The sequence below is a fragment of the Cherax quadricarinatus genome, chromosome 76, assembly GCF_038502225.1.
Source record: "Cherax quadricarinatus isolate ZL_2023a chromosome 76, ASM3850222v1, whole genome shotgun sequence".
Classification (NCBI taxonomy): Eukaryota; Metazoa; Arthropoda; class Malacostraca; order Decapoda; family Parastacidae; genus Cherax; species Cherax quadricarinatus.
The window spans coordinates 5,638,905-5,651,382 of record NC_091367.1 but is presented as its reverse complement, the minus strand read 5'-3'; the positions used below and the strand labels follow the sequence as shown (position 1 = coordinate 5,651,382).

At 50.2% G+C, this 12,478-nt stretch overlaps 1 protein-coding gene across 4 annotated transcripts in view; it reads left to right on the top strand.

Annotated features, from left to right (window-relative positions):
* Nucleotides 1-12,478, top strand: part of LOC128703627 (thyroid receptor-interacting protein 11) — a 210,690-nt gene that overhangs the window by 114,918 nt on the left and 83,294 nt on the right. For 2 of the 4 annotated variants that reach the window (XM_053798360.2, XM_053798359.2), the window contains 2 exons: nucleotides 5,502-5,622; nucleotides 6,180-6,259. In XM_053798360.2, the coding sequence (XP_053654335.1) occupies nucleotides 5,502-5,622; nucleotides 6,180-6,259 (201 nt within the window). The remainder of the gene's footprint in view (nucleotides 1-5,501; nucleotides 5,623-6,179; nucleotides 6,260-12,478) is intronic. The other 2 variants (XM_053798362.2, XM_053798363.2) reach the window with 1 other exon arrangement.

Below are 12,478 nucleotides of genomic sequence, written 5' to 3'. Positions count from 1 at the left end.
CCTCCTTCCTTCCCTTCTATTCTCCCTCTCCCCTGCCTCTACTCCCCTTTCCCATCCTTCACTTGCCATTCCCCTCCCCCACACAACCCATATCATCCTCCCCACCTATACCCCTACAAGGCCCCCCACCTAACATGGGCTACCCCACCCTCACCTAACATGGGGTCCCAGCAGACACAGGTGTTCTCCAAGGCAGGTGTTTGCAAGTGCCAGCGCGACATGCTGGCTGTCGGGGGGAGGGGGAGGTTAGTGCTTGCTGGGGAGGGGGTAGGGTGAGGGGAGGTAGTGGAGGGGAGAAGGTTCTAGGAAAAAATATAGAAAAATAGTTTAAACTTATAATAATAATAATAATAATAATAATAATAATAATAATAATATTATTATTTCCATTCGATGTTTTTTTTTAATTCAAAGCGAATTTTTTTTAATAGTGGGCTGTTTGGTATGGGTGGGGAAGGAGGGGGTGTGGGTGGGAATGATAGCCAGATGATACCCATGATCAGTAATCCAGTGGCTAGATGATACCCATGATCCGTAATCCAGTGCCCGGATGATACCCATGATCAGTAATCCAGTGGCCAGATGATACCCATGATCCGTAATCCAGTGCCCGGATGATACCCATGATCAGTAATCCAGTGCCCGGATGATACCCATGATCCGTAATCCAGTGCCCGGATGATACCCATGATTAATAATCCAGTGGCCAGATGATACCCATGATTAATAATCCAGTGGCCAGATGATACCCATGATCAGTAATCCAGTGCCAGGATGATACCCATTATCAGTAATCCAGTGGCCAGATGATACCCATGATCAGTAATCCAGTGCCCGGATGATACCCATGATCAGTAATCCAGTGGCCAGATGATACCCATGATCAGTAATCCAGTGCCAGGATGATACCCATGATCAGTAATCCAGTGCCAGGATGATACCCATGATCAGTAAGCCAGTGGCCAGATGATACCCATGATTAATAATCCAGTGCCTGGATGATACCCATGATCAGTAATCCAGTGCCAGGATGATACCCATGATCAGTAATCCAGTGCCAGGATGATACCCATGATCAGTAATCCAGTGCCAGGATGATACCCTTAATCAGTAATCCAGTGCCAGGATATCCATGATCAGTAATCCAGTGCCCGGATGATATCCATGATCAGTAATCCAGTGGCTAGATGATACCCATGACCAGTAATCCAGTGGCTAGATGATACCCATGATCAGTAATCCAGTGGCTAGATGATACCCATAATCAGTAATCCAGTGCCAGGATGATACGCATGATCAGTAATCCAGTGCCAGGATGATATCCATGATCAGTAATCCAGTGGCTAGATGATACCCATGACCAGTAATCCAGTGGCTAGATGATACCCATGATCAGTAATCCAGTGGCTAGATGATACCCATAATCAGTAATCCAGTGCCAGGATGATACGCATGATCAGTAATCCAGTGGCCAGAAATCCAGTGGCTAGATGATACCCATGATCAGTAATCCCGTGCCCGGATGATACCCATGATTAACTAACATGGGCCAGCAGGCCTCCTGCAGTGCTCCTTCTTATGTTCTTATGAACAATCCAGTGCCCAGACGTGGGTGGGGGAGGGGTGTGGGTGGAGGGTGTGGATGGGGGAGAGATGAAGTCATTGTGAGGTTATGGAGGGAGGGAGGGTTTGGAAGTGGAGGTTCCTATATGATAGTGCTGGATAGAGAGAGAGAGAGAGAGAGAGAGAGAGAGAGAGAGAGAGAGAGAGAGAGAGAGAGAGAGAGAGAACGTGGTGCACACAACAACAAGCGACAGGTAATCATGATGACTCCATACTGCAAGGTGCAGGGGAGAGGCAAGGTGCAGGGGAGAGGCAAGGTGCAGGGGAGAGGCAAGGTGCAGGGGAGAGGCAAGGTGCAGGGGAGAGGCAAGGTGCAGGGGAGAGGCAAGGTGCAGGGGAGAGGCAAGGTGCAGGGGAGAGGCAAGGTGCAGGGGAGAGGCAAGGTGCAGGGGAGAGGCAAGGTGCAGGGGAGAGGCAAGGTGCAGGGGAGAGGCAAGGTGCAGGGGAGAGGCAAGGTGCAGGGGAGAGGCAAGGTGCAGGGGAGAGGCAAGGTGCAGGGGAGAGGCAAGGTGCAGGGGAGAGGCAAGGTGCAGGGGAGAGGCAAGGTGCAGGGGAGAGGCAAGGTGCAGGGGAGAGGCAAGGTGCAGGGGAGAGGCAAGGTGCAGGGGAGAGGCAAGGTGCAGGGGAGAGGCAAGGTGCAGGGGAGAGGCAAGGTGCAGGGGAGAGGCAAGGTGCAGGGCAGAGGCAAGGTGCAGGGGAGAGGCAAGGTGCAGGGCAGAGGCAAGGTGCAGGGGAGAGGCAAGGTGCAGGGGAGAGGCAAGGTGCAGGGGAGAGGCAAGGTGCAGGGGAGAGGCAAGGTGCAGGGGAGAGGCAAGGTACAGGGGAGAGGCAAGGTGCAGGGGAGAGGCAAGGTGCAGGGGAGAGGCAAGGTGCAGGGGAGAGGCAAGGTGCAGGGGAGAGGCAAGGTGCAGGGCAGAGGCAAGGTGCAGGGCAGAGGCAAGGTGCAGGGGAGAGGCAAGGTGCAGGGGAGAGGCAAGGTGCAGGGGAGAGGCAAGGTGCAGGGGAGAGGCAAGGTGCAGGGGAGAGGCAAGGTGCAGGGGAGAGGCAAGGTGCAGGGGAGAGGCAAGGTGCAGGGGAGAGGCAAGGTGCAGGGGAGAGGCAAGGTGCAGGGGAGAGGCAAGGTGCAGGGGAGAGGCAAGGTGCAGGAGAGAGGCAAGGTGCAGGGGAGAGGCAAGGTGCAGGGGAGAGGCAAGGTACAGGGGAGAGGCAAGGAGCAGGGGAGAGGCAAGGTGCAGGGGAGAGGCAAGGTGCAGGGCAGAGGCAAGGTGCAGGGCAGAGGCAAGGTGCAGGGGAGAGGCAAGGTGCAGGGCAGAGGCAAGGTGCAGGGCAGAGGCAAGGTGCAGGGCAGAGGCAAGGTGCAGGGGAGAGGCAAGGTGCAGGGGAGAGGCAAGGTGCAGGGGAGAGGTAAGGTGCAGCGGAGAGGCAAGGTGCAGGGGAGAGGCAAGGTGCAGGGGAGAGGCAAGGTGCAGGGGAGAGGCAAGGTGCAGGGAAGAGGCAAGGTGCAGGGGAGAGGCAAGGTGCAGGGGAGAAGCACGGTGCAGGGGAGAGGCAAGGTGCATGGGAGAGGCAAGGTGCAGGGGAGAGGCAAGGTACAGGGGAGAGGCAAGGTGCAGGGGAGAGGCAAGGTGCAGGGGAGAGGCAAGGTACAGGGGAGAGGCAAGGTGCAGGGGAGAGGCAAGGTGCAGGGGAGAGGCAAGGTGAGGGCAGAGGCAAGGTGCAGGACAGAGGCAAGGTGCAGGGCAGAGGCAAGGTGCAGGGCAGAGGCAAGGTGCAGGACAGAGGCAAGGTGCAGGGCAGAGGCAAAGTGCAGGGCAGAGGCAAGGTGCAGGGGAGAGGCAAGGTGCAGGGGAGAGGCAAGGTGCAGGGGAGAGGCAAGGTGCAGGGGAGAGGCAAGGTGCAGGGGAGAGGCAAGGTGCAGGGGAGAGGCAAGGTGCAGGGGAGAGGCAAGGTGCAGGGCAGAGGCGAGGTGCAGGGCAGAGGCGAGGTGCAGGGCAGAGGCAAGGTGCAGGGGAGAGGCAAGGTGCAGGGGAGAGGCAAGGGGTGAGGGTAGAGCGAAAGGGTGAGGGTAGAGCGAAGGGGTGATGAGAGACAAAGAGCCAGTAATAAAGCAAGGAGAAACATGGGAAGGGGGAGGGCAGGAGGGAATGAGAAGGGAAGGGGGAAGTAGTGAATTTGCAGGGGGTATTAGATGGGGAGTCAAAGGGAGAGTATGTTGGGGAGTTTAGGTAAATGTGTAAGTGAAGAGTTGGAGACGAAGAGGAGTATAGAAGTAAGTGTTGGTAGTATTATGTAGGTGGTGGTGAGGGTGAGTGATGGTGAGGTGGTGGTGATGGTGATGGAGAGATTGAGGATGATGGGAGGTTGAGGGGGGTGGGGATATTAAGCAGGTGGTGGGGGGGTAGTGTGTGTATGTGTGTGCAGGTGTGACAGGGGGAGAGGGAGGAAGGAGGGGGTGAAGAGTAGCTGTCTGGAATTTAATCATGTTAACCACTAAGATTCTCTCTCACTCTCTCTCTCTTTCTCTATTCCCTTGTTCTCCCTCTTTTTCCTATCTCACTACTAGAGTTCACCTAGTAGTAAAACTAGGTACCTGTGTGCTACTTCCCTTCTGTAAGTGACCTGTAGATTACCAGGAAAAAGATGCTTTGGGTTGTATCATGGTCATTATTAGTACCTGCTGGAGGTTGTATCATGGTCAGTGTTAGTACCTGCTGGAGGTTGTATCATGGTCAGTGTTAGTACCTGCTGGAGGTTGTATCATGGTCAGTGTTAGTACCTGCTGGAGGTTGTATCATGGTCAGTGTTAGTACCTGCTGGAGGTTGTATCATGGTCAGTGTTAGTACCTGCTGGAGGTTGTATCATGGTCAGTGTCAGTACCTGCTGGAAGTTGTATCCTGGTCAGTGTTAGTACCCGCTGGAGGTTGTATCCAGGAGCCAGTAGGTGGATGGGTGTGGAAGAAGGTCGGATCACTCAGGAGCTAGGCTCACCCAGGGACTAGGCTCACCCAGGTGATAAGCTCACCCAGGGACTAGGTTCACTCAGGGGCTAGGCTCACCCAGGAACTAGGCTCACCCAGGAACTAGGCTCACCCAGGCGATAAGCTCACCCAAGGGTTAAGCTCACCCAGGGGCTAGGCTCACCCAGGAGTTAGGCTCACCCAGGGCCTAGGCTCACCCAGGGCCTAGGTTCACCCAGGAGCCACTAGTGGGTAATGTCGTGTGAAGTAACCACGGAGGCGTGGCTCGCTTTTGTCATCCAGGAATATTCAGAGTTTTTGTGCCTTTGTAAGCATGTGCTGGGTAGCTGTTGAGTTAGCTGTTCGTTGAGTAGCTGTTGAGTTAGCTGTTTGTTGAGTAGCTGTTTGTTGAGTAGCTGTTTGTTGAGTAGCTGTTTGTTGAATCAGTAGTTCTTTTGTTTAGTTCGTGAGACTGTGATTGGTAGATGTTAGTTTTAATACAGTATCATGAGCAGTACCTATGTTACACATGTTTGTTGAGTCTGGTATAGACGCTGCATCTCTCGTGTCGCTGAGATGAGTTTGAGCCTGGTGTAGGTGCAGCATCTATCGTGTTGCTGAGATGAGTTTGTTGAGTCTGGTGTAGATACTGCAGCTCGTGTCACTTGAGATGAATTGAGTTTGGTGAAGATGCTGAATCTCTCTTGCCACTGAGATGATCTTCTTTACTATTGTTCAAATGTCTTGCTGAGATGAATTGTTTGTTCACAGCCATGTGAGACTGCATCTGTGTATGTACTCACTTAATTGTGTGTGTGTGTGTGTGTGTGTGTGTGTGTGTGTGTGTGTGTGTGTGTGTGCGCGTGTGTGTAGGCTGCCACTGGGGCAAGACATTAAAAAGGTGTGTCTTGTGTTGACAGTTGTCAAGACGAGTGGAAGAACTAGAGGAGGAGCTGCGAACTCTGAAGGACACCCATCAGGATGACGTTGCTACCCTGCAGGATCAGCACCGTCTCCAGTTACTGGCTCTTCGTCACTCAGGTGAGACATCTACCAGGTACTCTTTCACCCAGGTGAGCTAGGTACTAGGAGTGTGGTTATGACTCCCACTTGTTCAGTTGTGTGGTGGTGAGAGTGACTGTGATCCCACTACACTAGCAGCCTGGTCATGGAGCGGGCCACGGGGGCATTGACCCCCCTGAAACACCCTCCAGGTAGACCAGAGGTTTTATTGTGGTGGGGAGGAGGGTCTGAGTGATAGGCAGAGATGTTCATTGCTTGAAAAATTATCACCTTATTAAATGAAAGTTTTTATGTTTCAAGGCGACTCACAAGTGGAGGCAAGATCCAGAAGGCATTCTGGGGGATGATGATGATGATGATGATGATGATGATTCTGTATACAAAATATGCAGTAATAGGAATACATGCATTGACGAAATTAAACACCAACAGCAGTAACATTTAACACCATCTGTATTAACACCAACAACAGTACTCCCTCGTCAACGAATTTATTCCCTCCATCAATGCCATCAGTACCTGCATCAACAACGCCAGCAACAGAGACAACGGTAACAACAGTATTTTGCCCTCAGGTACATGCGAGGCTGGCGACGCTGCTGGTGGCGACGCTGGTGGTGGGGAGGCTGCTGGTGGCGACACTCACTTCGCGAAGGTAAGTCTTGCCCCCCCCCCCTCTCTCTCTCTCTCTCTCTCTCTCTCTCTCTCTCTCTCTCTCTCTCTCTCTCTCTCTCTCTCTCTCTCTCTCTCTCTCTCTCTCTCTCTCTCTCCCTCCCTCCCTCCCTCCCTCCCTCTCTCCCTCCCTCCCTCCCTCCCTCCTTCCCTTCACCCTTAATACTCTCTCCTCATTGAGAAATGTTGAGAAAAACTGTATCCAGAGTGAGAAATATTGAGAAAGACTGTATCCAGAGTGAGAATTAGTGAGAAAGACTGTATGCAGAGAGAGAATTATTGAGAAAGACTGTATCCAGAGTGAGAATTAGTGAGAAAGACTGTACTCAGAGAGAGAATTATTGAGGAAGACTGTATCTAGAGTGAGAATTAGTGAGAGAGACTGCATCCAGAGTGAGAATTCGAATCTTGAGAGAGTTTGCCGAGTGGGATGAGAGAGGGTTGGAAGCCTGACACAGGTGTATACAGTTGCAGCATTACAACATGCATCTGTATATTTGAGTGATGTGTTAGGCCATCCACAACAGCCTGGCGTATCTTATCTCCCCTTCCAGTTATACCACACTGTTCAAATACTGAACGTGTAGCACAGATTTTGATGGTTGATGGTGATTGTATCTGCTGGTTTTGTTGGGGGTGGCGGGGATAATGGTGGTAGTAGTTAGTAGCAGCAGTGGTAGTGGTAACAGTAGTAGTAGCAACAGTAGTAGTTAGTAGGGGATGGGAGGGTGTGGTATGGGAGGGGATACTTTTGGGGGATGGGAGGGTGTGGTAGGGGAGGGGATACTATTGGGGGATGGGAGGGTGTGGTAGGGGAGGGGGTAATGATTGGCTAGGTGGTGGGAAGTCAGTGTGTTACATGTGTGGTAACTACTCTCAGTGGTGCCCCCTGCTTCCCACTCAACACTTGTATGTAACCTGTACCTCTCCTATGACCAACTGATCAACGAGGTTGTGAATGCTTGTTGTCTGCGGTCCCGTCCCAACAATGGGGAGCAATGGGGCGCGAGGGGTGTGTGGAAAGCGGTGTGGGGGTGGTGTGAAAAAGGGCGTGTGGGGTAGCGTGGGGGCGCCGGGGGCTGCGCGTGATGGGGGCCCCTAGAAGCGGGCCCGGGGTGGTGGGTGGGATGTGGCGTGAGCGCCGGGGGGGTGGCGTGCTGCAGCGGTGGGGGGTGAGCGGGGGTGGGGGGCGGGGTGCGCGTGGGGGCGGCGGTGTGGGGCGGGGTGGTGTGGTGTGTGGGGGAAATGGGGCGGGGGGCCGGGGGTAGCTGCGGGGGTGGGGTGGGGGTGGGGGTGGTGTGCCGTGTGGGGGCGGGGGTGGGGGTTGTGGGAACAACGCGTGTATAATGGGAAAACGGGGTAATGGGAACAACGCGGTGGGAGTATTGGGGCCGGGGGTAATGTAACGGGGTAGTGTGTAATGTAAACAGGGTAGGGGAAATTTAACGCAGTAGTGTGTAATGGTAAGCGTTAGTTAATGCGCGGGGGTAGTGGGAATGGGAAAAGCATGGGATAATGGGAACGGGGTGGGAGTAATAATTAGAGCGGGGGTAGTGGGAATGGTAAGGCGGGGGTGGGGAAATGGTCAGCAGGGGGGTATTTTGGTTTGAATGGTATTTAATGGTAACAAAGCGGGGATAATGGGAACAAAGCGGTGGGGGTATTGCAAAAAGTGTGTGGGAAAAGGCGTGTGTGTAATGGGAACGGGGGTAATGGGAAAAAGGCGGGAGTGTGTGGGAATGGTGTTGGGAACAACAGCGGTGTTGTAATGGGAACGCGTAGTAGTAATGGTAACAAAGCGTGGTAGTAGTAATGGGAACCAGTGGTATAAAGTCAAGTGGGAGTAATTAACAAAAAGCGTAGTAGTAATGGTAACGCGGGGTAGTAATGGTAACAAAGCGGGGGTGGGGGTTTAAAAGTAACGCCCGTGTATGATGTGTCAGCGTGGGAGTGGGAATGGGAACAAAGCGGTGGATTTTAGTGGGGCGCGGGGATGGGGGTAACACAGCGGGGTGTGTAATGTAACCGCGTAGTAGTGAATATAAAAAAGCGTGGGAATGATGGAGTGTAGTGGTGTAATGGGGCAGACGGGGGGTTTTGGGGTTAGTGGGGCAACAGCGGTTGGGATGTGGAGGTGTGCAGCGGGAGTGGTAGTCGCAGGGTGTAGTGTAATGGTAACAACGCGTTTTAATGGTAACAAGCGTGTATGGGAATGGGGTAGTAAAAGGTAATGGTAGGATGGGAGTAATATAAACCCCAAAGGAGTGGTATTAATGGTAACAACAGTGTAGTAGTGCAATGGGAACGCAGTTATAGTAATGTAACAGCGTATAGTAATAATGTAACGGTAGCAATGGGAAAAGCCCGTGTGTATAATATTTGCAGTGAGTGTAATTAACCATGGTATAATAAATTTAAAAGCGGGAGTGCAATGTAACCAAAAGGGAGTGTTTAACAACGCGGGAGTGTGTAATGGGAACAAACGGTGGGGTATAATGGTAACCGTGTGGGGATGGGGTAACAACACGGGGTGTAGTTGTAAACGTGGTAATTTATGTTAACAACAGCGTTATTAAAACAGCGGGGGCAGTTAATGTAAGGGTGGTATGATAATGTAACAACCGGGGCGTGGGAATGGTAACAGCGTGTGTGATGGTGAAAAACGCGTGGGGTGTTTGGGCGCAGTAGTGGATGGGTTCCGCGGGAGTGTAATGGTAACAGGGTAGTAATGGTAACAACGCGGGGTGGGTTGGGAACAGGGTGTGGGGATGGGAGTAACAACGCAGTAGTAGTGGTAACAAGCGTGGCGGGGAAATTTAACAGCTATTATGGTAATAATGGGAACAGCGGGAATTTAGTTAATGTTTAAAACGGGGGTGTAATAATATAACAACAGTATGTAATTAACAAACGAGTGTATTTAAAAATTAAAAGCGTTGGGGGTAGTAATGGTAACAAAAGGTAGTGGTAATGGGAACCGTGTAGTGTAATGGGAAACGTAGTGTATAGTAATGTAAAGGGTAATTAAAAAGTGTATGTAATGTAACAACAGCGGGGGTAGTATAATGTAACAACCGTATATAGTAATATAATAACAACAGTGTGTATAGTAATAGTAACAACGGGGAAGTGGGAATGGTAACAGCGTAGCGGGTGTAATGTAACAACGCGTATGTAGTAAAGGTAACGGATAGTGTAATACTAACAAGTGTAGTAGTAATGGGAGTCACGGGGCGTATAAAAAGTAACAACAGTGGTTAGTGGGGGTTTAAAAAGGGGTGTGGGGGTTTTGGGCGCGGGGTAGTGGATTTAAAGGTAACCACCCCTGGGGGTGTAATGGGAACAGCGGGGTGTAATAAACCCGTATGGGAGTAATGGGAACAACCGGGATAGTGGGAATAGTAAAAGCGTGTAGTAATGGTAACAGCAGTGTAGTAGTAATGTAAAACCGTGTAGTGTAACGTAACAACGTGGTAATGAAACCCCGGGTAGTGGCGCGGTGGTGTGTAACGTACAAAGGTATTAAGGGAAAACCACGGGGGTAAGGCGTGGGGGTAAAGCGGGGATTAACGCGGGGGGGTGTAATGGTAACAACGGGGAATGGTAACAACGGTGGGAGTAAAGGGTAGTGGAAAAAGTGGGGGTGGGAACGGAGTAAAGGGATAATAGTAACAGCGATGGGAATAAAATAAGCATAGTGTAATGGGAACAGCGTGTAGTGGGAATAGTAATAACACTATGTAGTCAGTCAACAGTGGTAATAAGTAACAACAGCGTAAAATAGTAACGCAGTAGTAGTAACACGTGTAGTAGTAAACGGGGGTAGGGGAATGGTAATAACACATGGGAGTGTAATTAACAACAGTGGGGTAAAAGCGTGTGTAAAGCGTATAGTGTAACCAATGGTAGTTGGGGGGGGGGTGTAATGGCAGCGTAGTGTAATGGGAACAGCGTGTTAGTAATGGTAATAACGGGGTGTAGTGTAATGTAACAACCGGGAGTTAACAGGTTGTAACCAGTGTAGTAGTAACACAGTAGTAGTAATGGTGTAGGGTAGTAATGTAACGCAGTGTAGTAAGTAAGTAGTGTAATGAAAGGGGTGGGAGTAATTAACGGGTGTGGGTAATGGTAAAAAGGGGGGTAGGTAATGTTAAGCAGTGGGATGTGGTTGGCGGGTGGTGGGAATGGTAACGGGGGTAGTGGTGGTGGTAAACAGCGTAGTTAATGTACGCGTGGGGGTTGGGGTAAGGGAAACGCGGTGGGGGTTTTAAAAAACCGGGGTGTATTTTATAAAAACGGTAGTGGGGTGTAATGTGTAACAACGCGTGTATGTAATTTAGCCGCGTGTAATAGTAAAGCGGGGTAGTGTAATTAACAACAGCGTGGGGCGTGTAAAAAATGGTAACAACGCCTGGGGTGTAATGGGGCGCGTATGGGGGTTTAAAAGTAACAGCGGGGGGAGTAATGGTAACAACAACGTAGCTAATGTGAACAACGTGGGATGTAATGGGAAAAGCGTGTGCGTTGGGAACGGGGTGTAGTGCGTGTAATGTAACCGCGTGGGAGTAATGTAGCCAGCGGTAACGCGTGTTGGGGAATGGGAACAAAGTGTAGTTAGTAATGGGGAGCAACGTGTAGTATAATGTAAAAGTGTAATGTAGTAATGTAAAAACAGTGTGGTAATTAACTATGGGATTTAATGGTAACAACAGTGTTTGTAGTAAAAACCCAAATGTATAAAAGTAACAACAGTAGTAGTATAATGTAACAAAGTAGTGTAGTGTAATGTAACGTGTGTAGTAATAATGTGTAATTGTAACTTAGTGTAATGTAAAGTATATATAATTAAAACAGTGTATTATAACAACGTGGGAAAAAAACCTGGTAATGGGCAACAGTAGTATAATAGTGTAACAACATGAATAGTAAAACATGTAATTGTAACGATAGTAGTAATGGGAACAACATAGTAGTAATGGTGTTCAGTGTCCAGAAACCGTAATTCCCCTTCCGGCCCAAATTTTTTGCACTGTTCTGCTCGCTTGAACTTGAACAAAATTCACCTCTTGAGCGAAACGTTGTGTAGTCTTGCTCTCTTAGAATTGTTTTGGCGTTATCATCATGTCTGTACTGTCTATCAGTGTATACATATATATATATATATATATATATATATATATATATATATATATATATATATATATATATATATATATATATGAGAGAGAGAGGTGTATATATATCTTTGTATTCATTGATAGTTTACAGTAATCAGTATTTTAGGTTTTAAAGTATTGTTGACTATTGGTGCAGCGTCAGTGTAACCCTCGTGTAGTAGACAAACTTGAAACCTGATATACCAACTTAACAAGTTTGTTTTATGTGATTCTTGAGTATGTTGTATGTCGTGATCATGTCTCCTCTTCCTCCTCCTCCTGATATGTTTTTCGTTCTTCTGTTATCTTGTGTCGTTTATGTTTACTCGCCTATTTGTGATGGCTGGTTATGGGAGGGGGGAGGGAGGGGGTCACTCAGGTGAGGGGTCAAGGGGTCACTGAGAGGGCCTCGTCCTCCGGGTTAGCACTCAAGTTACACCTGGAGAGTAATTACCCAATATACTCGGCACTTGAATGATGGTGGATTGCACCCCTCTCCCCCTCCCCCCGTGACTCATGCTGGGGAGGGGGGAGGGAGGGAAGACACAGGTGTAGTTAACAGCTGCGCCAGGTGTCCCCCTCTCTCTTACTCTCCCTTACCTTACTCTCCCTCACCGTACTCTTCCCCTTCCTCTCTTATCCTTCCTCTTCCTCCCTTACTTTCCCTCACTTCCTTCCTCTTCCTCTCTTCCTCACCCTTCCTCTTCCTACCTTAGTCTTCCTCATTCACTACCCTCTTCCCCTGTTCACTTCTTCCTCCCTCGTTCTCCATTCTTTCTCCCTTACTGGCCCCACATTTCTCTCTCTCTCTCTCTCTCTCTCTCTCTCTCTCTCTCTCTCTCTCTCTCTCTCTCTCTCTCTCTCTCTCTCTCGTGTTTCCTGCATACTAATTTATGTGTTCTTCCCTTTGTTGTTCAAATTTGATGTCACCCCCCTCCTTCCCCTCCCCTCCTTCCCCTCCCCTTCTTCCACCCCTCCCCGGTCCCACGCCCCTACCACCCCCTCTCTCACCCCCCCGAGATGATGATAATACCCATGTGTCAAGA